Here is a 26,270-nt window from a genome sequence, read left to right as displayed (position 1 = left end):
ATGCGGACCGTCCGACTGGATAGTTTAAATTCGGTGCCCTATGTGGTGGCTCGGGTGTGGCTGACCCAGACGGTCTGCGCTCGCGAGCGAACGGTCCGAACATGTGTAGATCGGCTGGTTTACTGCCGATTTGCGTTTGCTCAGGGTACGTGTCCATCGGCATCCCATAAGGGGGTTGTGACTGGTCGTGACAACCTTTAACCGATGTATTACGTGTATTATCTCCTAATTCAACCTCGTGTGAAGGAAAATTTGCTATACTAGATTTATCAAATGCACGTACTAGTCTCCTACAATCGTTTTGCATAACCCTTATGATATTTTGCATCTGTTCTCGCTGTTCGTCTATGTAAGCTTTAAGAGATTGGAGTTCGTTGGTGCTACTTACATTTGGGGTAATCGTAGTAGGTCGGAGCGAAGCCAGATCTGTCGCCCGTTGTCGAACGACTTTGTTGTTCCTGTCCACTTTGAAGTCAGCCAGGAACTTCGCCTTTGCTTCTTGGATCAGCTGCTCCTGGCGCTCCTCGAACAGGAGCTGTTCTTCAGCCGGCAAGGCTTCCCATGTCGGTGTGATGATATTGCTGGTGGAAACCTCAGAGCTATCTTTTGAACCGGCCATTGAGGTCCGATTTAATAGGTCTATATGTGTTGTCCCCAGCAGAGTCGCCAAAAAGTATGTTGACGCCTTTTTGGAGCGCCAAACACTTAACAAGAACCGTGGCGGTGCCTTCTGCACAGGGGCGGACGGTCCGCGCGCAGGGGCCGGACGGTCCGCGGCCTGGTGCGAGGCGCGGTGGTGCTCTCTGCGCAAGGGCGGACTGTCCGCGGCCTGGGGCCGGACTGTCCGCGGCCTGGTGCGCGGCTAGGGCTCCTGCCTGACGGCCGGACGGTCCGCGCGTACGCAGGGACGGCGGAAGATCGCCGACGGCGCCTGGATCTCGCTCCCGGGAGGGACCCCGTCGGGGAGTAGAGATCCTAGGTGGTGTCTAGGCTCGGGTAGACCGACCTAGACTCCTCTAATCGACGTAGAGTCGAGGAGAGGCGGAGAATTTGGGGATTGAGAGGCTAAACCTAAACTAGACTAGAACTACTCCTAGGATAAAATGCGAATAAAAGTTGTATTGATTCGATTGTTGATCACAAATCGGCCGTATACCTCTCTATTTATAGAGGAGGGGGGCTGGACCCTTTACAAACTAATTTCCGAGCTTATCCCATAATTTTAGCTAACAATCATAGCACAAAACTCGGAACCCTAATCTGTTCTGCGCACGCGCGGACCGTCCGGCGCACAGGCGCGGACCGTCCGGACCGCGGACCGTCCGGCCTCAGGGCCGGACAGTCCGCCGGCTCATTTTGGTGTCAAACAAACCCCATCACCTTCATGTTTCCCAACACCCATGTGGGGTGTTCACTGTCCACAAACTTGGAGCAAAAAAACTTTTGCCTTCAAGCGCCGTAACCGACAAAGAAAGTTCATGTTGTTGCTTTTTCTTATTTTTTTTTCAAACAAGGTCGATATTACCTTGTTCCGCTCGCAAAATAGTGGTGCGGAGCGGAAGAACCACTGGTGCCGCTAACTAGTGGTCCTGCCTCGCTCAGAGACCGTTTTTGCAGCAGTGATGAAGATTACCTCAGGAAATTCACCAAAACCAGACCTCGGCCTATTTAAACCTCAGCTGGGAGAGCTGGCATCCTGCCTGAGGCCTGAGCTGCCTCCATATTTGCATTCTTCACCCTCGCTTCACGTCACCACCATTGCCATCCAAGAACAAATTAAGCGGGACACTGGAAACAAAGAGAGACATGGGCCTTCGCGGCGGAGCTCTTGCCCTGCTTCTGCTCCTGTTCGTCCACGGAGGCCAGCGAGCAGCAGAGGCCGGCGGGGACGCGTTCGTGAGGGTCCAGGGCACCCGCTTCGTGCAGGACGGCAAGCCGTTCTTCGCCAACGGGTTCAACGCCTACTGGCTCATGACATTCGGCGCCGACCCCGCGCGGAGGGGCAAGGTCACCTCGGCGCTCAGCCAGGCCGCCGGCGCCGGCCTCTCCGTGGCCAGGACGTGGGCGTTCAGCGACGGCGGCGGCGGCGGCGGCAGCGCGCTGCAGTACTCTCCCGGCCGCTACAACGAGAACACCTTCCAGGTCATCATACTCTTCATTTCCCTTGTGCCGACGACTCGTATTCTTGAGATGTTCTTGCTATTTATCTGCGTTGTTTCTTTCTTGCTGAGCTGACGCGTTGCCGGTTTATTTTCCCATCTGCTGACTGCTGTTCGTTCAGGGGCTGGATTTCGTGCTGTCTGAGGCAAGGAAGCATGGGATTAAGATGATTCTGAGCCTCGTGAACAATTACGACAGCTTTGGAGGGAGGAAGCAGTACGTGCAGTGGGCGAGGGAGCGGGGGCAGACCATTGGATCTGACGATGAGTTCTTCACTAACCCCTTTGTAAAGGGCATCTACAAGAACCATATCAAGGTAAGTGAGTGAAAATGAGAGTGAGATCTAGTGTGTGCGCTGCAAACCATATTAATTTTGTTTCGTTAAGAACCATAGTAGTTTGCGCCGTTTCGTTAGTTGAAGCTCATTTCTGCTCACGAGACACTAGTCAGTCGGAGGAGAGTCTTACTCTTACCTGTTTCAAAAGATGATACTCTCTCCTTTAAGAAGTGCAATTCTAGATTTGAACGAAATTAAAAATAATTCGAACTAATTTTATAGAAAATAGCATCTAATTTATATACCCAAAATATATTCCTTGTTTTTTTAACTATTATACATTAATTGTTTTTTTATTTTTTTATTTTTCGAAGGGGAGGAATTCCCGCACCTGATATATTGCAAATTATACATTCCTTGTTGAGTCTTTTCGTTGAACTGAAATCTTTGCCTTCACATTGGTTTTTGAAAAGAGAAATTATTTCTTGTTGGTCAAGGAAATAAAAAAATCATAAATGTGTGGCATTACCATTTTCCTCGTTTTGATCTGCGAACCACCGCGCGGCAAAATATTTAAACTTCAGGAGATGGGAGGTGCTATGTTCGAGGTCACAACAAAGGATAGAGTAGTTTTTTTCAGGGAGCCATGCACCTACAGCATCTTCCTTTTTTTCGATTCCAAACCCTATACATCATACATGTACTGCTCCCTCCCAAAATATAGTTTTTTTAGTTATTTATCAAATAATAATAAATAAAGACGTACATGGAAACCACATTTATATATTATTTAATATATATTTAATTAGTTTAAAACGAACTATAGTTTAGGACAAAGCTAATATTTTGGTTTCCAAGTTACAGTTTTAGGCTAGCTCCAGCAAGGAACTTTAAAGGGTTATGTACCCTAAATATAGAGGATAAAACGGTCCTCTACGCTTTCCAGCAGGTTCCTCTAAACGGTTCTCTAAATTTAAAGGACGCTGCTGGATTCTATATATATAGAGTTTCTCTAAACGGTCCTCTATCCATTTGAATAATTTAAATAACCGGTTTAGCAAAACTAAAATATGTACAATACATTTAAGAGTATGACAAATATGTATGTACAAAAAATAAAAAATAAAAAAATATCTCTAATATAGATATTTGAGTATAGAGGACGTTGTTGGAGGAAGAAGATATAGATGATATAATCTTTTAGAGGATTAGAGGAGACTGTAAAAGACGGATATAGATGATGGATATAGAGAACGTTGCTCCAGCAACAACAGGAACTTGTTATTGTTTGAACAGTGAAGACTGCACACTGTTTGCACAATTGCACTCTGCCTACATTGACGGAAAACATGCATGAAAAGACGAGCAGAGAAAGGCAAAAAAAAAAAAAGTTGCACAAACTGTGGATGGTGTTGCTCTGCATGAGACAATCCGTCAAACAAGCTTTGTTCTGGAACTAGCACTGTCTACTTAGCGCGCTCTTACTTACTAGCAGCGTAGTATACTACTAGTAATCGCTTGTCTGCTAGCTAGTTCGAGCACTCATCTGACAAATGCCTCGTATATTTCTTTTTTTTTCATGAATCGGTCAAAAGGCCGTTCTGACGAGGGTGAACACGATCACCGGCGTGGCATACAAGGACGACCCGACGATCATGGCGTGGGAGCTGATGAACGAGCCGCGTTGCCAGTCCGACGTGTCGGGCCACGCCATCCAGTCGTGGATCACGGAGATGGCGGCGCACGTGAAGTCCATCGACGGGAACCACCTGCTGGAGGCCGGCCTGGAGGGCTTCTACGGCGCGTCGTCGGCCCGCAGGTCCGCGAACCCGTCGGGGTACCAGGTGGGCACCGACTTCATCGCCAACAACCGGGCGCCCGGGATCGACTTCGCCACCGTGCACTCGTACCCGGACCAGTGGCTGGGCGGCCTGGACGCGCAGGCGCAGCTGCGGTTCCTGGGCGCCTGGCTCGACGCCCACATCGCCGACGCGCGGGCGGTGCTGCGCAAGCCGCTGCTGGTGGCCGAGTTCGGCGAGTCGCGCCACGACCCGGGCTACAGCGGCGGCCAACGCGACGCGGTGTTCGGCACGGTGTACGCCAGGGTCTACGACTCGGCGCGCGCCGGAGGCCCCGCGGCGGGCGCGCTCTTCTGGCAGCTCCTGGCGGAGGGGATGGACTCCTACGGGGACGGCTACGAGGTCGTCCTCCCGCAGGCGCCGTCCACCGCCGGAGTCATCGCCACGCAGAGCCGGAGGCTGCAGGGCCTCGCCAGGGCGTTCGTGCGCGCGCGCAAGGCCCACCAGGGGAAGGCGGGCAAGGGCGCTAAGGGTGGCGGCAACTGAAAGTGGGGTGAAACGTGTGTGGCGAGATCAAGAAGAGTGTGTGTGTGTATGCGTCGATGTCTCCTCGAGATGATTTGAAGATTCATCCGGGAGCCAAGAGTTACTTCTACATACTATCTAGCGTTGTCCTCCATGTTTTATTATTTAGAGGACTTGCGTTTAGTTCCTGTGTGGATCACGATAGTCGAGATGAGCGAAGTTATATGCAAAAGTCGTGGACTCGTGGGGGGAGCAACTCTACAATCTCGAGACCTTTGTTGGTTTGTTCGCCTCTGATTAAAGACTAAAGACAGTTATTCGAACGGTTGCAAATGTAATTTACAGAGACAATGCAATCTTTAGGGAGATAAAATACTATAAAAGCAGTAGAAACCAAAGCAGTAGAAACCAGTACGGATTAAAGCTAAACGAACATGCAAAAATATAAGAGACACCTAAAATATGGTATGATATAGGGCATGTACAACCTAATTAAATGGTTTTTTAAAGGGTATATAGACAGTTAGATGAAAAAAACCAAGAGATACACTCTTTGTGAAGAGTCTGTCTCTATACAACTCTCTATACATATTATGTCTTTACTATATTTATGATCTAGGGTATTATAGTTGTATTATGCAGTCTCTTAATTATTTCTCGCATTTAGAAAACCGACCCAAGGTTTCAAAGTTGTACATGCTCTAACCTTAAGTTTTTAGATCATAAATACAGTTAATAGATAATATACATGAAAAGTCGTGAAAAGTACGTCTATAGGTGTATAATCGGGTCATCCGGCCCGGCCCAAGCCCGAAAAAGTTTTGCTCGTTTGAATTTTGGGCTAGATCGACCAATATTTATTTCGGGTCGTAGCGGCCCACGACCTAGCACATAGTTGCTTAAACGTGTCGGACTCATTCCGGCTGACTAAAAATTATAAAAAGCCTGAAATTCATTTTTTGGCCAAAATCATTTTCGGGCCCGGAATTCACATCCGAGCCCAAATTCAAAACAGATTTAGTAAAAAAAATAAAAATAAGACAATTAAATTTGAAAAAAAAACTTAATATTTAAGTTACTAGAGCTATGTAATGACTACCACGTTAAAAAATCTTTTTGTTAGAAGAAAAAAGAGTATAACCAGCTCCATACAATGTTCGTAAGTCCAGTTTATTATTTAATGTTTGTTGGGGGCCTTCGGCTTCCGAAGGTCCTCAAAAACATGATTTAACAATGTTTCTCGAGTACAATATGTGAATATGTATCTTCGGACATGAGCTAAAACCACAACGTGAAGAAGCACAGAAGGGGTACGAAGGATGGCGCAGAGCCGAAGCTGTGTGTAGAAGAGCTTCGGCATGATAACGGAAAGAGAAACCGACTTAAAGATGAAAAGACTATTTAGACCTTGATGAATTATTATAGAGTTATTAGCAGATGTAAAGGGCATAGGTGTAATTTTGCATGGATTACGTCCCGTGCCTATAAATAGATGAACAGTAACTCTGTACTGTTCACGCTGACTTGGCATTTGCTTTTGCGTCACGCTTGTACTTTTACCTTCTCTCAAGTCAGAGGTACATTTGTAACCCGATGTCTGAAGCGTCCTCAATCCTCTGGGACTCAAATGTGATACAATTACTAGTCCCAGGAGGCTAGTAAACACATTTATACATCAGATGATACCAAATCTGCTTAAACGAGACAAACCTACAAAGGTGGCGAACGACTTTAAGAGTTGGTCCACAACTCGAGACATATCATCAGAGTGGGGTTGAAGCAGCCCAATATACGCAGTGAAGCAATTCAGCGGTCCAACAGCCACAGGCAAGGTTGGGAACAGTCGTAACTCTTACCCGATCTCCTTTTTCTGAAAAACAACAAATAAGCAAGGGTGAGTACAAACGTACTCAGCAACCCACCTTCACCCGCGGAATGGGGAAATCAGATATAATGCATGGAATATGTGGAGCTCAGGATATTTTGCAGAAACAGCAATATTTAATGCAGAGTTGTTTTGGAAAACATTTTGTATTTTTGCAAAGCGCATCCTCTCCAAAAGGAGCAGGAAGTTTTTCAGTATTATAACAAAATCCCCTGGACTAAACCATCCAGGCATCTCAGCAGTTTCCCACTGGTTTTCCTTTTCAAAAACCGCTACTGGACTTCCCGTCCACCATAGCTCACGGCTCAACCGCCGAACCTTTTTAAAAACCACTTTTCTCAAAACCATCTCTTTTTTTTTGGAAAACAAAACATTAATTGCCATACCATACCAGACTCGTCCATTCCTGTGGACATAGACTATTCGAATAGGTTTTCAAACTCTGCGCAGAGGTGTACACTTTACCCACTAGTCCGGCTCTGCGATCTCATGATCCATGAGATCCGAATCCGAATCTCTTTCTTTCCCCGCACGTCCTAACCTTAACGGTTATCCGGAAGGAGTCAGGCCACCACCATGTCCAAACCGGACAAAACTTTCCCCCTCCTTATCCTCTCGGTGCTCCCCAGCCTTCATAACCCTGGGGTTGGACCGTACGAGTTCAAATTGAGTGACTGCCCACACAGTCTCGAGTGGTTGTACTATTAAAGAGTACAGGTAGTGAAGATGACAAACCGGTCCTTATATGAGGGGACAATCCTTCTGCTCACGCCTAAACCAGCTGAGCCAACACCTTAGGCCCTCCCCTAAACCAGGGAGTCCCTGATTATCCCACTCACAAGGTGATAAGGGTGAAAACCCTTCATCACACACATTTTGAAAAGCATTTTCTTTTGAAAACTCACACCTGTTCTCAAATCATTTGGAACATATATATCAGGGATTGATTGCGGCAAGCGTCTGGGTGGCCATAATAACTTGTCTCAAAATCATATCATGCATAAAATAACAGGCTGAGGGTTGTGGTTGAAAAATCATAGATAATTTATGCATCAAAGGGATCCAGTGAGCTTTCCGTGCTTATTCGGCGAAGGGGGAAGGGGAGCTCGCGGAACTGGCTTCTAGCTCCACTGCCTGGCGTAGACTTGCAGATCTGGCCTCCACGAGACGACACGAACGCTCCGATAACTATGCAACATGAACAAGCAAACATACAGACCAGCAAGTATACCAACAAATATTTAGTATAATGGTCAGAATAGCGATATATGGATGGGTAGAGTCTTGAGTAGAATCTGTGTCATGTGGTGTTAAGATACTACTAGTGGTGGAGCGGAGGTGCTTACCAGGAGGGTGGACTGAAGGTGAAGCGACACTACGCGTGTAGTCGGCAGAGCGGAGTAACTGAGTGGGTGGGAGTTTTCCTTGGCTGAGGGTGTGGAGTGTGTGTGGAGAGGGAGAGGGTAGCTGGGTGTATTTATAGCTGGGTGTATGTGGTGTAGCACAGTGAAGTTCACTGTTGGTGAGAATAGTGACGAATGAATCGTCTGACTTAGTATGAACAGGAGAGTTATAGGCAGAATATGGGACAAGAGTATTTTGGGAGTTTTCTGGAATATGGACCATGCTTAAGGGATGACATGGTTGGATAGGGAATATTTTGATAAGAATTTAGAAACGAGAATTTTTGGAATCTGAGTTTGGGAGCCTGGTTCGAAGGAATCTCAAAGTTAAGCGTGCTCAACTTGGAGAAACCTGGGATGGGTGACCAGATGGGAAGTTCCCTACTGGAAGGAAAATCACAGTCACCGGAGTTCGTATGACTGGAATATGGGTCTGGCTGGTCTTAGGTGGACTGGACAACATGATGTATGAGTAGTTGAAATTCGGGGTGATCGGCTAATCGATGAATAGTAACGATGAATAGTAACGATGAATAGTGACGACGAAAAAGTTACTAGATATCATCGATGAGTAGTAACGACGATGAATAGTAATGATGATGAATAGTAACATTGAATAGTAACGATAGTGAATAGTGTCAGTGAATAGTAATGATGAATAGTAACTGTGAATAGTGATGGTGAATAGTCCGTATAAACGAACGATGAACGATGAATAGGAACGATGAACGATGAATAGGAACTATGAACGAACGAACGAACGATCGAATGATCGGACGAACGAACGATCGTAATTTCGGCAGCATAACGGCAGGACAAAGATTATCTGGAAGAACGATGAATAGGGACTATGAACGAACGATGAACGATGAATAGGAACTATGAACGAACGATGAACGATCGAATGATCGAACGAACGATCGAATGATTGGAATTTCGGCAGCATAACGGCAGGAAAAAGATTATTTGGATGAACGAACGGACGAACGATCGAGTGATCGGACGAACGAACGATCGGAATTTCGGCATCATAACGGCAGGACAAAGATTACCTGGAAGAACGATGAATAGGGACTATGAACGAACGATGAACGATGAATAGGAACTATGAACGAACGATGAACGATCGAATGATCGAACGAACGAACGATCAGAATTTCGGCAGCATAACGGTAGGAAAAAGATTATTTGGACGAACGAACGGACGAACGATCAAACGATCGGACGAACGAACCATGAACGATCGGACGAACGATCGAACGATCGGACGAACGAACGAACAAACTAAGAACAGGGGACGAACGATCGAACGATCCTTGTGCTAGTGTGTGCTTGTGTGGAACATGGAGTGGGTGTGTGTGTGGGGGGGGGAGAGTGTTGCCATGAAATGGCTTGGGGTGGGATGAGAGGAGGCCCTTGCCCCTCTATTTATAGCCATGGTGGGGGGGATTAGGGGGAGGGATGAGAGGATTAGTGGGAGGATGAGAGGATTAGTGGGAGGTTAGCATGTATTTGTCTTGTATAAGTGTAATTAGCTTGTAGAGCTCACCGTATGACACTGGAGGCATACGTATACGTATGAGCATGAGGAAAGTTATGAAGAAAATATTTGTAGGGACTTGAAAAATGATTCTGAAGGTATTTCTCAAGAGAAAAATACCTGGAGATATATCGGTGAAATATCTGGGCAGTATTTCTGTAAACAATTTGAGGGGGATCACTGGGGAAATATTTGTAGGATATTTTGAGGAGGATTTTAAAGAGAATATAGACCACTATACTTTATTTGTTGATATCAACTCGCAAACAAACATTTTGAAACGAAATTTGAAATTCATTTTGAATTTAGAGGGAGTTTGAGAAAATTTCAGGATTTGAATTTTTGGGATGCTACAAATCTACCCCACTTAAAAGGAATCTCGTCCTCGAGATTCGGCTTAGAAGGGTTATGGTTATAGCTTTACTTCAGCTACATACTTTCACTTTGCAGACTCTTCGAGGAGATGGAACTTCAACAAAATCTGGCCTGGCGGAGCATCTGGTTGCTGATTGCAAACGCTGATTCTGGCTACTCAAAGATCATCTTCAGGCTTCTAGCTTTCGCTTGGCAGCTAGCTTATTGAGGAAGCATTGATGCCAACACACAAACCTTTCTCTTGCGAACTCACACATGGATTCCTTTCTTGATTGGTCTTCTGGTGCTTCATCAACAAAACTTGGGTGACCACTTCTCATCCAGAAACTTATATGCTTTGATGATCTGGTCCTCCACAAGCTTGCTATAGGACTTCTTTTTCTCCATAGCAGGAACTTGGCTGGAACACTACCCCACTTCAAATGAATGAGGGTAGATCTCTTGAATCTTGGGGATTTGAACTCCTTGAAGTACCTCATAACAAGGGTGTTACGGGGCCTTCTTCTGCTGTTGCTGCTTGAGTAGGCCGCGGAGAGATGACTGACACAGGGTTGATTCTGGGAGAACCTTCTTATATTCTCTTCACTATCTTCTTTTCTCTTCTCACTTTTCACTTTTCACTGCCTCTTTCTTTCTCTTTGCTCTTCCCACTGGAGGATTCTATCGATGAGTATTACCATCATACAGAGGAGGAAACCAAAGACTATGAACCATGTGCAACAGTCTTCAACCCAAGAATCACCAAGCATTGTGATCTTAGGGGCGAGGGAGTGGAAAATGGAGTTGCTTGCGATTTGGCAGAGGGGATTTATCTGGAGTGTGCTTTGAGCGAGTTGGGAGTTGAGGGAGCTGGTGGGGGGGTTATAGGCGACTGGCATGCAAGGTGTTGCTCGAGGTGTGGAGTGGTGGTGATGGAGCAAGTGACACGAGGTAGCAGGTGCGACAAGGGGAAGGGTGTTGTTGCCGGCGACGATGGCGGTAGTGGGTGCGCTGCAAAGGGGGGTGGGCGGTGGTAATGCGCTGCAAAGGGGGCGTGGGGCGGTGGTTGGAGGCGGGGCACGCGTGCAGGGGGCACGGATGAGTGGTGGGGTCAATGACCCTGATGTTTGTGGTCTATGGTTCCGAGAATCTTTGCCTCTCTGTATGGTAATAACTCCTTCTGTCCTCTTTTCCTATTTACTTTGACTCAGGGGCAGTGCTTTGATTCTCACGGTCGGTCCTTTTGACTGAGCGACTGGATAGGTTCCTCTGTAGCTTATTCCAGGCTTCAAGGGTAAGCTTCCTGGTATCTTCTTGGGTAGGACACTTTTCTCTTGAGACGGGTTAAGATGAGAATGGAAGCATAAGGTGAGGATAAGATCTAATTTGTGATTTATGTTTTTAGAGAAAACCTTTCTTAAAAAGAAAGAAAACACATAAGTTTAGCAATGATAAGCACAAACAAATCAAATATTTTGAATAGGGGAAGAATAGTGTTTTTCCAAAGCACGAACTACTCAGATTCGGGGGCTAAGCATAAATACTATTACTTGGCTCCTAAATTGAGAACTATGCTAAATGCAACTTATGAGCACTAACGTTAAAGCATCACATATGCACTCAAAAGGGAGGAAAACATCAAGCAAATTTCATTTTGAAATGCCCTAGGGTGCCACACAATTAGAGTTTTTGAAAACACGAGGCTACACGATTACCTCTCATACATGCAGGGCTCTAGCCAAAGTGAAGAAAAACTTCACTACCCAATGCACGCAGAGGACTGGGCATAACTAACTTCAGACCAGACAACTTCTCTTCTAGCAAGGCTTGCACACAACTTCAATCTGAGACATCTCCTGGATGGGTCAAGAGCGAGCTGATGTTGATGACTTCTTCTGGCGGCGACTGAGATGGCAAGACGGGGTCGAACTCTTCTTCAAGCTGAACTGGCTCTTGTAGCTCCTCAGAGGGCGGCGGTGCTGGTGGGGTGCTCGCAGCTTCTTCCTTGACTTCAAGGGATGGTGCTAGAATCTTCTTCATGGTGAGGGGCTCACACAACTCCGGCGGGGGATCTTGGGAGGACTCGAGGTGCTCTTGCTTATCCATAGCCTTAGGGGAGACTGGAATTCCTTCTAAGACTATGGCTCCTTCCGGGAGTTCCCAAGCCTTCTTCTCTCCTCTGATAGAGAGCGGGTGACCTTCAAGAATCTGGGGGTCTTCAGCTTTGATGGGTTGAACAGGGTTGGATGGAGCGGGCTCTTGGATCCGCAGGGCTCTACGTTGGTTATGGGTGACCAAGTAGGCCTCCATCAACTTCTGGACGTGCTCATCCTCGGCTTGCTTCAGGGCTTCAACAGCAATGACTTCACGACTTTCCAAGGCAGTTGCACGGGCTTGAGCTGTGGTGAGATTCACATGCAGCTGACGGTTGCGCTTCTCTGCATCTTCTGCTCGGGCAATCATCTGACGGTGGTGCCGAGCCAAGAAATCATACTGTGCATCCAGGGTGAGCAGGTATGCAGTGAGGTACACGACTGTGGGGTCGTCCTCAAGCAGCTGCTGCTCTTCCAATGCACGCATCCTGGCCATCCAAGCGGGACGGTCTCTCTGAAAGGGTGGAAAGAATCTGAGCGGGGTGTCAGTCACTTCTTCTTCATAGATCTGACACAGGGCCCTCAATGCCTTGCGAGCGACGACTTGGCAGGTGTCTTTGAATCTGTGCCCAGCAGCAGTGACACTCCATTCCACATGGTGTGGACTGGATCCAATGTATATAGTCACGACACACTTCTCTGTGCCATGCTCGACGAATTCACGACCATCATACTCTGGCTGGCTCCTGATTCCGAGGCGGACTGTGCATGCTCTCAGCAACTTGGGGAAACCATCTTCATTCTGGCAGAAGCTGGTTTGGCACTGAACCTCCATCTAACTTCTGAGAGAAGGAAAGGGGGAAAACATTTTTGAAATGAAGGGATGAGAGCAAGATTTTTTTTAAGAAAATAGTTTTGACTCAAAAACTTTTGATCAGGCTAAGGGTTACGTCATGCGGCCAACCTAACAGCTCTGATACCACCTGAAGCGTCCTCAATCCTCTGGGACTCAAATGTGATACAATTACTAGTCCCAGGAGGCTAGTAAACACATTTATACATCAGATGATACCAAATCTGCTTAAACGAGACAAACCTACAAAGGTGGCGAACAACTTTAAGAGTTGGTCCACAACTCGAGACATATCATCAGAGTGGGGTTGAAGCAGCCCAATATACGCAGTGAAGCAATTCAGCGGTCCAACAGCCACAGGCAAGGTTGGGAACAGTCGTAACTCTTACCCGATCTCCTTTTTCTGAAAAACAACAAATAAGCAAGGGTGAGTACAAACGTACTCAGCAGCCCACCTTCACCCACAGAATGGGGAAATCAGATATAATGCATGGAATATGTGGAGCTCAGGATATTTTGCAGAAACAGCAATATTTAATGCAGAGTTGTTTTGGAAAACATTTTGTATTTTTGCAAAGCGCATCCTCTCCAAAAGGAGCAGGAAGTTTTTCAGTATTATAACAAAATCCCCTGGACTAAACCATCCAGGCATCTCAGCAGTTTCCCACTGGTTTTCCTTTTCAAAAACCGCTACTGGACTTCCCGTCCACCATAGCTCACGGCTCAACCGCCGAACCTTTTTAAAAACCACTTTTCTCAAAACCATCTCTTTTTTTGGAAAACAAAACATTAATTGCCATACCATACCAGACTCGTCCATTCCTGTGGACATAGACTATTCGAATAGGTTTTCAAACTCTGCGCAGAGGTGTACACTTTACCCACTAGTCCGGCTCTGCGATCTCATGATCAATGAGATCCGAATCCGAATCTCTTTCTTTCCTCGCACGTCCTAACCTTAACGGTTATCCCGAAGGAGTCAGACCACCACCATGTCCAAACCGGACAAAACTTTCCCCCTCCTTATCCTCCCGGTGCTCCCCAGCCTTCATAACCCTGGGGTTGGACCGTACGAGTTCAGATTGAGTGACTGCCCACACAGTCTCGAGTGGTTGTACTATTAAAGAGTACAGGTAGTGAAGATGACAAACCGGTCCTTATATGAGGGGACAATCCTTCTGCTCACGCCTAAACCAGCTGAGCCAACACCTTAGGCCCTCCCCTAAACCAGGGAGTCCCTGATTATCCCACTCACAAGGTGATAAGGGTGAAAACCCTTCATCACACACATTTTGAAAAGCATTTTCTTTTGAAAACTCACACCTGTTCTCAAATCATTTGGAACATATATATCAGGGATTGATTGCGGCAAGCGGCTGGGTGGCCATAATAACTTGTCTCAAAATCATATCATGCATAAAATAACAGGCTGAGGGTTGTGGTTGAAAAATCATAGGTAATTTATGCATCAAAGGGATCCAGTGAGCTTGCCGTGCTTATTCGGCGAAGGGGGAAGGGGAGCTCGCGGAACTGGCTTCTAGCTCCACTGCCTGGCGTAGACTTGCAGATCTGGCCTCCACGAGACGACACGAACGCTCCGATAACTATGCAACATGAACAAGCAAACATACAGACCAGCAAGTATACCAACAAATATTTAGTATAATGGTCAGAATAGCGATATATGGATGGGTAGAGTCTTGAGTAGAATCTGTGTCATGTGGTGTTAAGATACTACTAGTGGTGGAGCGGAGGTGCTTACCAGGAGGGTGGACTGAAGGTGAAGCGACACTACGCGTGTAGTCGGCAGAGCGGAGTAACTGAGTGGGTGGGAGTTTTCCTTGGCTGAGGGTGTGGAGTGTGTGTGGAGAGGGAGAGGGTAGCTGGGTGTATTTATAGCTGGGTGTATGTGGTGTAGCACAGTGAAGTTCACTGTTGGTGAGAATAGTGACGAATGAATCGTCTGACTTAGTATGAACAGGAGAGTTATAGGCAGAATATGGGACAAGAGTATTTTGGGAGTTTTCTGGAATATGGACCATGCTTAAGGGATGACATGGTTGGATAGGGAATATTTTGATAAGAATTTAGAAACGAGAATTTTTGGAATCTGAGTTTGGGAGCCTGGTTCGAAGGAATCTCAAAGTTAAGCGTGCTCAACTTGGAGAAACCTAGGATGGGTGACCAGATGGGAAGTTCCCTACTGGAAGGAAAATCACAGTCACCGGAGTTCGTATGACTGGAATATGGGTCTGGCTGGTCTTAGGTGGACTGGACAACATGATGTATGAGTAGTTGAAATTCGGGGTGATCGGCTAATCGATGAATAGTAACGATGAATAGTGACGACGAAAAAGTTACTAGATATCATCGATGAGTAGTAACGACGATGAATAGTAATGACGATGAATAGTAACATTGAATAGTAATGATAGTGAATAGTGTCAGTGAATAGTAATGATGAATAGTAACGGTGAATAGTGATGGTGAATAGTCCGTATAAACGAACGATGAACGATGAATAGGAACTATGAACGAACGAACGAACGATCGAATGATCGGACGAACGAACGATCGGAATTTCGGCAGCATAACAGCAGGACAAAGATTATCTGGAAGAACGATGAATAGGGACTATGAACGAACGATGAACGATGAATAGGAACTATGAACGAACGATGAACGATCGAATGATCGAACGAACGATCGGAATTTCGGCAGCATAACGGCAGGAAAAAGATTATTTAGATGAACGAATGGACGAACGATCGAGTGATCGGACGAACGAACGATCGGAATTTCGGCAGCATAACGGCAGGACAAAGATTACCTGGAAGAACGATGAATAGGGACTATGAACGAACGATGAACGATGAATAGGAACTATGAACGAACGATGAACGATCGAATGATCGAACGAACGAACGATCGGAATTTCGGCAGCATAACGGTAGGAAAAAGATTATTTGGACGAACGAACGGACGAACGATCGAACGATCGGACGAACGGACGAACGAACCATGAACGATCGGACGAACGATCGAACGATCGGACGAACGATCGAACGATCGGACGAACGAACGAACAAACTAAGAACAGGGGACGAACGATCGAAGAACGATCGAACGATCCTTGTGCTAGTGTGTGCTTGTGTGGAACATGGAGTGGGTGTGTGTGGGGGGGGAGAGTGTTGCCATGAAATGGCTTGGGGTGGGATGAGAGGAGGCCCTTGCCCCTCTATTTATAGCCATGGTGGGGGGATTAGGGGGAGGGATGAGAGGATTAGTGGGAGGATGAGAGGATTAGTGGGAGGTTAGCATGTATTTGTCTTGTATAAGTGTAATTAGCTTGTAGAGCTCACCGTATGACACTGGAGGCATACGTATACGTATGAGCATGAGGAAAGTTATGAAGAAAATATTTGTAGGGACTTGAAAAATGATTCTGAAGGTATTTCTCAAGAGAAAAATACCTGGAGATATATCGGTGAAATATCTGGGCAGTATTTCTGTAAACAATTTGAGGGGGATCACTGGGGAAATATTTGTAGGATATTTTGAGGAGGATTTTAAAGAGAATATAGACCACTATACTTTATTTGTTGATATCAACTCGCAAACAAACATTTTGAAACGAAATTTGAAATTCATTTTGAATTTAGAGGGAGTTTGAGAAAATTTCAGGATTTGAATTTTTGGGATGCTACAATGTCATTCCTATTTTTCTATAGCAATAAAATAGAAATGAGTTGATAATAACACATAACTGTTTATGTTATCTTTTATATACCATGTAATTCCTTCTTCATTATGATATGTAATGTTTATGAAGGTATGTCCTTCATAACCTTCGTCCGAAAATCATTATATCCCAAGTGAAATAATGCTTCGAAGGACGAAGAACTTTAACGTTTAACATTTTCTGTGTTGCCTTGTTCTTAACTCTTAGCACTTAAGAACAAGTCCCCAACAATGTTCATAACAAAAGTAAAATTACATCACATACTCTAATTTAAAGCTGCAAAACACATCTAACTAGCATCATCTTTAGCTTTATGTTCTTTATCAAATACATGAAATATGGATTAAAGTGTTGTTTTAATGAATATGTGAGCCTTTTCGTGCCCGTCGTTTCGTACCTTCCTTAAACGGGCAGTGCACGCCCTTGGGCCATGATCTCGGTCTAAACCCAGTCCGACACTAAAATATTTCAGACCGTGTCATGTCTAGCCCGTATTTTTTTAATGCTTCGGGCTAGCCCATTAAATCCGGCTCAAATGTACACATATAAGTACGTCTTTTGTATTTTTTTATTTAAAGACAGGGTATTAAGGGTGTGTTTGGTTTGACTTTTGGCTTTGGCTTTTGCTCTCCTAAAAGCCAAAAGCCAACCAAAGGGCTGGATCCAGGAAACAACTTTTTCTAAAAGCCGACTTTCTCGTAGTGCAAATCTGAAAGCACCCTTGGACCTGCTTTTAGTGGCTTTTCGGATGGAACTATAAAAACATATATCGAAGAGTTTTTAATGACTTTTAGTGGTTTCCACCAAACGGTTTTTAGCTTTTTAACAGCTTACAGCCTACAGCAGCTTTTTCCACAGCTCACAGCCCACAGCAACTTTTTTCACAGCCACAGCCCAACCAAACAGACCCTAAATAGGTTGTACATGCCTAAAAATAGCTAAGTTATAAACAAAGGCTATGACGCTCGCTAATCCCGCTAGTCGTTTATATGAACTTTTCTATTTTTTTTGCCAATCAAGAGAGAGCTTATATAGAACTCATTGTCTTTTACTATCATAATTAAAGTAATCAACGGCTCAACACACAAAGGGCGTGTTTGGTTCGGCTTTTTTCTGGCCAGCTTATCTGAAAAGCTGGCTGTGGGGAAAAGCTGGCTGTTGGGAAAAGCTGGTGGTTAGAATTTAGGTGTTTGGTTCGCCAGCTGTGAAGAAAAGCTGTTCGTCAGAATCTACGTGTTTGGATACAGATTCTCAAATTGCAGATTCTGTTCGAACAAACGATAAAATGAAACCCATAACGCAGATAAAGTTCATTACAAACTAATTAGTGGAGTTGATTACATCATAAGTACCGTTACAATTGCACTAAGTTAACTACGACACTAATGCATTTGCAATTGCATCTCGAAAATCACTCATGTCTAACTCATCAGATGTGTTAGTACTACTCTCACCTGCAGGTAGATCATGACTTAGGCTATTAGGTCCTACTTCATCAAAATCTCTATCGTGTAGAGCACTATCTCTAATGAAGTTATGCAGTGTCATACATGCAATAATTATCTTCGATTGTTTCTCAAGCGAAAATGAAGGGAGACTTAATAGAATTCTCCACTTCATTTTTAGCACCCCAAATGATCGCTCAATAACATTTCGTAGGGATGAGTGCGCATAGTTGAAAACTTCTTTACTCCCAATAGGTTGCCTCGCATTTTGCCATTCCGTAATGTGGTACTTCTGACCCTTATAAGGTGCAAGGTACCCCTTTCTATTTGGATAACCCGAATCGACAAGATAGTATTTACCTGCACAAACTCAAAATACAAATGTTACGTACATATGACATAAAATAGTACTGTATTATACTAATGAACAAAATTTTTATATACCTTCCGGTGGATGGGGGAACCTGTCCGCATAAGTTATTAAAGTATCCTGTAGTACTCTTGTGTCATGTACGGAACCTGGCCATCCTGTCACCACAAATGTGAACCTCATATCGAAGTCACATACGACCATTACATTCTGCGACGTGTAACCGTGTCGGCCAATATATTTCGCTTGTTCCGAAGCCGGGACTGCCGCTGGGAAGTGACTACCATCTATTGCGCCTATGCAATCCTTGAAGTGTGGCCAAAACCTCGCCTCTCGCAAACGATGATGAATCTCGACAAAATGTGGGTCTTTTGGCTTGATTGTGTCAGATGACATCTTATAAAGTGCATTAAGGACATCACTATACTTGCGGCTAATTGTTTCCAATGAGTGACCAAATTTATTTCTGATCTGCCTAAACGATTGTGGACCCCCACATGCCCACAAGAATATGCCAAGAGCTTCCATAGTACTGACACCCCTGCTTGGAAGCAGACCATAATTTTGTACCAACGTGTCATGCAATCGTCGAAAAACAGTTCTTCGCATCCGAAACATGTCAAAACAGTCGTTACTAATCTCCAACGTTCTTTGAACCCATTGAATGCCAGATTCGACCAATGTTCTTCTAGGAGCCCGACTGAAATGCCTGCCCCAAATGTCAACAGCATAAAGAGCAACAAGCATTTCTCCATCTGTTTCGTCATTAGATGTGTGTGCATCCATTTCATCATCAGATGTGTGTGCATCCATTTCATCATCATATGTGTGTTCATAAGGGTCACACATCTGCATGGAGACAACCAAGAGGCACAATTTCATATGCAACCACAGTTTATAAAACACATATTAAAGAAGCCGAACAGTTTACAGGCATATGAAGTTCACAGATTCACATAGCTCACAAAGTTACAACTCTGATTATTCTGATACATGTTCAACTCGAATTTGTGGAAAATTGTTTGAAAGCGAAATGATACTAACGAAAACTGACACGACATGACTCATTAAGCAGACACAACTAACATACTGAACATATAAGACTCAGTTGTCCGACCAGCAGCATGTAGGTGGACTATTTTAACATCTAATGAAACGACATGCCTGATGAAAAACACAACCAACGATAATAGTAAACATGTACGACTCTGTTGTCGGACGTCCACCAGCTAAGTGGTCTTTTTAGTTTCTAACTCGTAAGCATTGCGAAGCCAAGCGATTCTTCCTTCTTTTGTCTCCAAGTTTGCAAAAACATCTCTATACTTCTTATGAATCAGAAGATGCGTCGCAAACAAATGTAGTTCGCTCCCTTCAGGTGATCCATCTTCCTTGACTTGTAGCAACTACTTTTTAATCTCTAATCGAACCGGGTCATTGTCAGAAGAGGTAATGGACTTGTTTGTGGTCATTGAGCGGGACTCAAAAGCCTCCACAAGTCTTTTCATGTACTCTTCCCTCGAATCTTTTTTCTTCTTTGGTTTTGGGGAATCATGGCGCATCTTACGCTTCCCAGTAGCATTTGTGCAGGGGTCAGGTGTGCTGTTTTCACCCCCACCTAAAGTGTATTCCAAATGATCATCAGAAGATGAATTAGCATCCTCCACGCCAGGAACCAGGGTTCTTTCATTTGTGCAGACAATGGGTCCAAACATAACCTTTAGCTCGTCCTCATTCTCTAGGGGGCTGTTTTGAACATAATACAACCTGGCATTGCCTGCACCAAATGGTAGTTCCTAGTTTTAGATGGCCAATACTAATGTTAGTCTAGGAAAAAAAGACGTACTTACTTCATTTTGCTTGGCCCACCACTCATCTGACGCACTGATTGAACCAGTATGAGGGTCTCGACCAAGACCTGTAGCCCTTTCATTAAGAGTTTTCCACTGGGTGAACATTCTCTTCAACGAATCCCACCTATTCTTCATTTGATCCCTTGTGTAAGTGCGACCAGTGCGTTCCTTAAACTTTCGTATGAGGTTAGCATACCCTTCGGCGTTTAGGAATTGTTGTGGCCTGTTCCGTGCATTGACCTCTTCTACACATATTTCTGTGTAAATTTTTGTTGCTCTACTATCCCACTTAGCAATAACTTTGGCAGCCTTGTCCATCTAGTGCGAAAGAGTGTACAGGATTCATATTACGTATTGAAGTTCAGGTACTACGACAACAAATATAAGAGGAAACTGAGCATAATAAAAGTAGTACCATAAGCACTGAAATTCGTTTGCCATAATTACATATACGGACTGACGAAATAAAAGTGGTACTGATCACAAAAGCACAACAGAACAGTGTAGACGGTCGCAAGAACCAAAAGCCTGAACTATCCCAGCCACACTAACACCTGACTCTAACATTATCCAACTTAAACTTCATTGTCACTAAACGAGGGCATCTGGTCGGAGTCATATTCAACACCCCAGAAGTTTTCGAAGTGCTCAGCAAAGTCCCAATCCGGACTAAGGTACTCGTCAGCAGGGGGTGGTGAGGACAAGGCTGACGGGTCGTAGCTGCTTTCACGAGGGTTGTTTACGTTGTTCACGTTGTCCAAATTCTCTTGCAATACCAGAGAGTCTTGCTCAAGCATGCAAGCAATGTCCTCCAATGCTACACGTAATTTGGTAGCCTCAAATGAGGTCAACCCGCGTCCTGGACGGATTGATTCACGAGCTACGGAAAATATCTTGTCCGCAATCTCTTGCATCCTTCCAATTGCCTTGTCGGCTATGGAGTCTGCTGAATCCATCTGATGTGGATTTAGTTGGTTAGTGTACTAGACAAGGGGAGTATCTACTAACTTCCATGTTATGACATCAATTGCGTGGAAACATTGAGATACTGACATAGACAAACTTTTAAATAAACCCAGATAACAAAAATAAAACGATAAAACACATCAATGGTATTCCTATCACCGAGAACAAAAATTGGTATCACCTTATCTATGCTCAAAATTTTGTAACTACCAAATACATATTGACAATACCTTTGCTTCAGGGGATCTTGGAACCGAACAGGAAGGACCGAGTTGATTGCAAAATCTGAAGTATACATTACACAACAAAATCTTGAGTACGTCGCTCGAAACAAAAGTATGTAGTGAACAAACTGGACATGGGGATATTGTACTTAAATCAGTAATTGAAACTAATTACTACCTCGGCAGCTGACATACAAATGTATGAATCAATTAAGAAAGACAGAAATCTATGCTTCAATAAAGGGGGATTAACCACTGCCGAGGAGATTGTGATACAGGGTGGGATGGAGGATACAATCGGTTGGTAACAAACAAATTTACATGGGGGACAATCGGAGCCGTACTAGGGTGAGACGAGAGATATCGAAACGACGGCGTCGGCAGAGTAGATTGTGAGAGGGGAGGGCTGGAGGAGAGGAAGTACCTGCGAAGACGACGAGAGGCGATGTTGGGACGACTCGCAGCTTGACGATCCGCGGTGAAACCCCTAGAGAACTCAAACGGTCACGAAACCTTCGAAACGAACTCCGCGGCAGAGGAGAAACAAGAGAGGGTCGCCATGGATGAGAGGTGCTTACCTGCGAAGACGACGAGCGCAGCGCTGGGAGATGCGATGGGGGATGCGACGAGCGCCGCGGGCGTCGCGAATGAGGCCGGCTTTCGGCCAACGACGAGCGAGGGGGGGGGGGAGATGCGACTGGGAGGAGAGCGGCGGCGGCGAGTTGCGTCGGGGACGAGAGCGTCGTGAGGGATGCGGGTTGCGAACCCTAGGAATGTGAGTGGCTTTCTGCGGACGCGGCGTGAGGGCGGCTTCTGGCGTCGCGTAGGAGTCTGGCTTCTCGTCCAAGCGCAGCGCGCAAAAGCAGCTCAAGAATTTAGGTGTTTGGGAGCCGCTTCGGCTTCTGCCGGCCAGAATCCGGCCAGAAGCTGAACCAAACACCCACAAAGGAACACGAAAACGCCACGCAACACTACACACTGTAGATGCCTAGCCATTTATGCTAGCTGGTGCGCTACCAGGTTCTGCTCTCAGGTTGAAAATAACCCTCGGACATCTCACCGCAGCCTCTAGGGTCTCTCTAATTATCAAGGTTGATTTTGCCCGCTGATCTTTCGGCTTTGCTAGGTACTTCAATCTTCAACAAAAAGGCAGTGCCAGCGTGAGCCTCTAGTGGCATTGCTTCAATTTCTTCTGCATCAGAAGCGTGGTCCACCGATCTCATTGATGACTGGAGAACTGTGCCAGTACAGTCTCCGATGACTGCACCCAGTCCAGCTTCCCCACCGTCCACCCGGCTAGCTCCATTAATTTTGCACTGTCGCTCTTGGAAGCATGAAGATATATATAAAAAAGATAAAATAGTTTAAATTAAAAAATTCATAACAGGTAAAGCCCATCGTTTACACCATTTTAACTATTATGTCTAAAGTGTTTTCTATCCTACACATAAACTTTTTTGCCATAGATTTTAAATCTACTCTAGCATAACAATTACAGAAAGTAAAAGTATCAAAGTAATTGCACAAATGTAAAAATGAAAAGTAAAGAGAGGGATACAAGTACATGATGTTTTCTGAAGTACTCGAGAGTTGACACTATCCACCGCGCATGGGTGTAGCTTCTCTTTGTCCGCACAAGGACTGGCCGCTTCTTTGTCACTTCGACGCGGTGCAGTCGCTCACAACATGAGTATGGTCACCACACAAGCTCCATCGAGCAGTAGCGAAGCTAGAGCAAACTTGAAGGGGATTACGACTAGCTCGTGGATGTATAGACATCACGTGGTGAGGGTGCATATAAGATAAAAATTTACGCATTACAACCAGTCCGACAATGAGTCTGGTGTACCATCGAACATGTCTGGTGAGTACACTGGCTCCACAACCAAGCTATAATGCTCACTAGAGACCCGACCGATGCCTCCACATTCAGTGCACACTGGACACCAATGTGTTGCACTGAACAAACTCAACCAAGACCATAGCTTTGTTCACATCCAGTGATAGGTCTGGCGCACACCGAACACGCCCGATGCATGCTCAAATCCACCAACTCATCCATTTCAAACACACATTGAGTTGAGCTTGATCTCAAACTTCTCTTGGCTTTCAGAGAGCTACATAACACTAGTTTTCACAAGTGTGCACCATATCCACTCATTAATCTTCAGCTTGGTAAGGCTACCCAGTCTTGCCCCTTTATAATACAGCCAAAGGAAAAACAAAGATTCTATCACTAATCTAAGTGTCCTTGAGACCATTGAAACTTAGACCTAGTAAATCCTCAACCTCGGTGCTTGTTATTTAAAAACTAAAATTGAATACCATCAAGGGGCATGAAAACCACACTTTTCCAAACAATCATCATCAATTTGACCTCATTAAGTAATATCGCTACAAAACACACATTAGCCACAATGATTGTATTATCACTAACCATCAAAACCAAATTAATGGCCTAGATTCTTTAATATATACCTTTTGGGTGATTGATGACAACATAACCTCAAGGTGTGCATAAGAAAAGATTTGTGGTTTTCAAACTTTTAATTTGCATGAACTTGTGATAAAAAGAACAAGGGGTTATAGCAAGTTCATGCATACCAATCCAATAACATGTAATCAAAATATATGAATTAAGCATGAGTACAAGAGATAAAGCTCATTTAACATGTAACTTAAGCAAGAGTACAAGGGTGGGTCATGTTTTACTCTCTTGTAGACCCTCCTAGGTTATCCACCCTAGATCACCAGCTCTGAGGTACTCGAAACTGAACTTCTCACGCTGCTACAATGGCTCGATGTGTTGCCTTAAGAAGCTAGTGTCTGCACCCATAATAGTTAGCTTTGCCTCTTTCAAATCTTTTGTCATCTAGAGTAGCGATTGGATTCAGCTCTTCTCGGTGTCAAAAATTCCCTTCTATAGCACTGATGTGCTACTAGCAAGGACTCAATGACATCCTCCAACTATGTAATATGGTTCTCTAATAGAACTAACATGTCTTATGGTTCTTTATTGTGTTTAGGAGGGTATAATCAAAGTATTCATCCTCCACCATAACATTGAGCTAGAGGCCAACACCTTCAACTACAGTGGGAGCCTTGGCGCTAGGTAAGGGTTTGAGGCGTGAAAGGGAAATGTGCAATTAAGCCATTTCTATAAGTTTTGGTGATTGAATGTCCAACACAACATCTTGGACTAACTTGCTTGTTAAGTGTATGATTATAGGTTCACTTGAGCGCAATTTGAGGAGTCTAAGTCCAAATGAGCTTAAATGAGGCCACTAAGTGCAACAATGTGAAAAGGGTAAAACTATAAGGTTTGAACCTTTAATATGTTGCACACACCTATTGCAATGTTTCTAGAACTTTGGTTTCATATCTAACTTAGTTTTTTGAGAAAAGTGCATTTTGGACTTAGCTTGAGCTAAAACATATATCCTAGTGAAAAGACAAGGAAAAGGTGAGTACTCTTATTATTTAGTTCAATTGATTTTATTCTGATAATGTTTTTCTAAGTCATAGGGAAGCTTCCAAGAAAATCCAAGTCAAATGGAAGAAAGTTGGCTTAAAAAGGACTTGGGCTCATTAGTTTGGGTCTCATCGGATCGGTTCGGTGGTGCACCAGACCAAGTTCGCAGAGGGCCCAGACAAAGGACTTGGGTGGCCTACTTCACCAAACCAGTCCGGTAGTGCATCGAATCACCTCCAGATGAACTTCTCAGTCTCAAGAATTTATTATAAAATTAACTAGATTGTCTACAATGGAGGGTCCGGTGGTGCACCAAAACTTGGCTCTAACGACTATTTAGCATGCAACAACTACTTCAACGGGAGGCAGACACATGGCGGTCCAGTGGTGGACCGGATTGGACCGGTCTGGTGTCGGCCTGATTTGGAAGTCGCTAGTCAAGATCTGAGAGCACCTAGAGGGGGGGGGGGGTGAATAGGTGATCCTGTAAATCTTGAAAACTTAAGCCACAAAAACTTGGTTAAGTGTTAGCACAATAACCGCCAAGTGGCTAGAGAGGAATCTTCAACAAAACACAATAACCAACAAGATCAATCTCAGAGATGGCACGGTGGTTATCCCGTGGTTCGGCCAAGACCAACGCTTGCCTACTCCACGTTGTGGCGTCCCAACGGACGAGGGTTGCAATCAACCCCTCTCAAGCGGTCCAAAGACCCACTTGAATACCATGGTGTTTTGCTTGCTTTTACTCAATCCCGTTTGCGAGGAATCTCCACAACTTGGAGCCTCTCGCCCTTACACTTTAAGATCACAAAGAAACACAGAGCAAGGGAGGGATTAGCAACACACTCAAGACAAGAAATCACAGCAACACCACGCACACAAGTCGCAAAGAGAGCTCTCAACACAACTCAAAGAGTTCACCACTCAACTAGAGCTCTAATTGCTATCGCAAAGAATCAAAGGCGCGGAATCGATGTCTTGGTGTAACACCCTGAATTTGGGGGTATAAAATTTCTTTGCTCATATTCACAAATTCAGGTGTTACTTCCCTTTTCTCATCCTTCCTCATTCTTTTCTTTCTCATTTCTATAGGAGAAAAGTGCTTATTTCATTTGTAATTATAGTTTAATATGGTTAAACCCTAAGGGAGTATGAGTTGTTGCATCATGTTGAACCCTAGATTTCACTTTTGCTTGGTGCATAATTCTTGGAAAGTCTAATTTGAATTTGTGGCTTTTTTGGATTTGAATCAAATAGAGAAAATAAAAAGAAAAAGAAAAACAAATTCCAGAATAAAAAGAAAAGGAAA

At 44.7% G+C, this 26,270-nt stretch overlaps 1 protein-coding gene across 1 annotated transcript; it reads left to right on the top strand.

Moving 5' to 3' along the window:
- The first annotated feature begins 1,718 nt into the window (after positions 1-1,718).
- Positions 1,719-5,053, top strand: LOC100279398 (uncharacterized). Its single transcript, NM_001152410.1, is given in 3 exon segments — positions 1,719-2,142; positions 2,282-2,476; positions 4,033-5,053. Coding segments are annotated over 3 exon segments (1,281 nt in total). The 5' UTR covers positions 1,719-1,806; the 3' UTR covers positions 4,783-5,053.
- Positions 5,054-26,270: the final 21,217 nt, after the last annotated feature.

The sequence above is a fragment of the Zea mays genome, chromosome 3 (assembly GCF_902167145.1).
Source record: "Zea mays cultivar B73 chromosome 3, Zm-B73-REFERENCE-NAM-5.0, whole genome shotgun sequence".
NCBI lineage: Eukaryota > Viridiplantae > Streptophyta > Magnoliopsida > Poales > Poaceae > Zea > Zea mays.
Note: the sequence above shows the minus strand (reverse complement) of the source record. Positions and strands in the feature narration are given on the sequence as shown.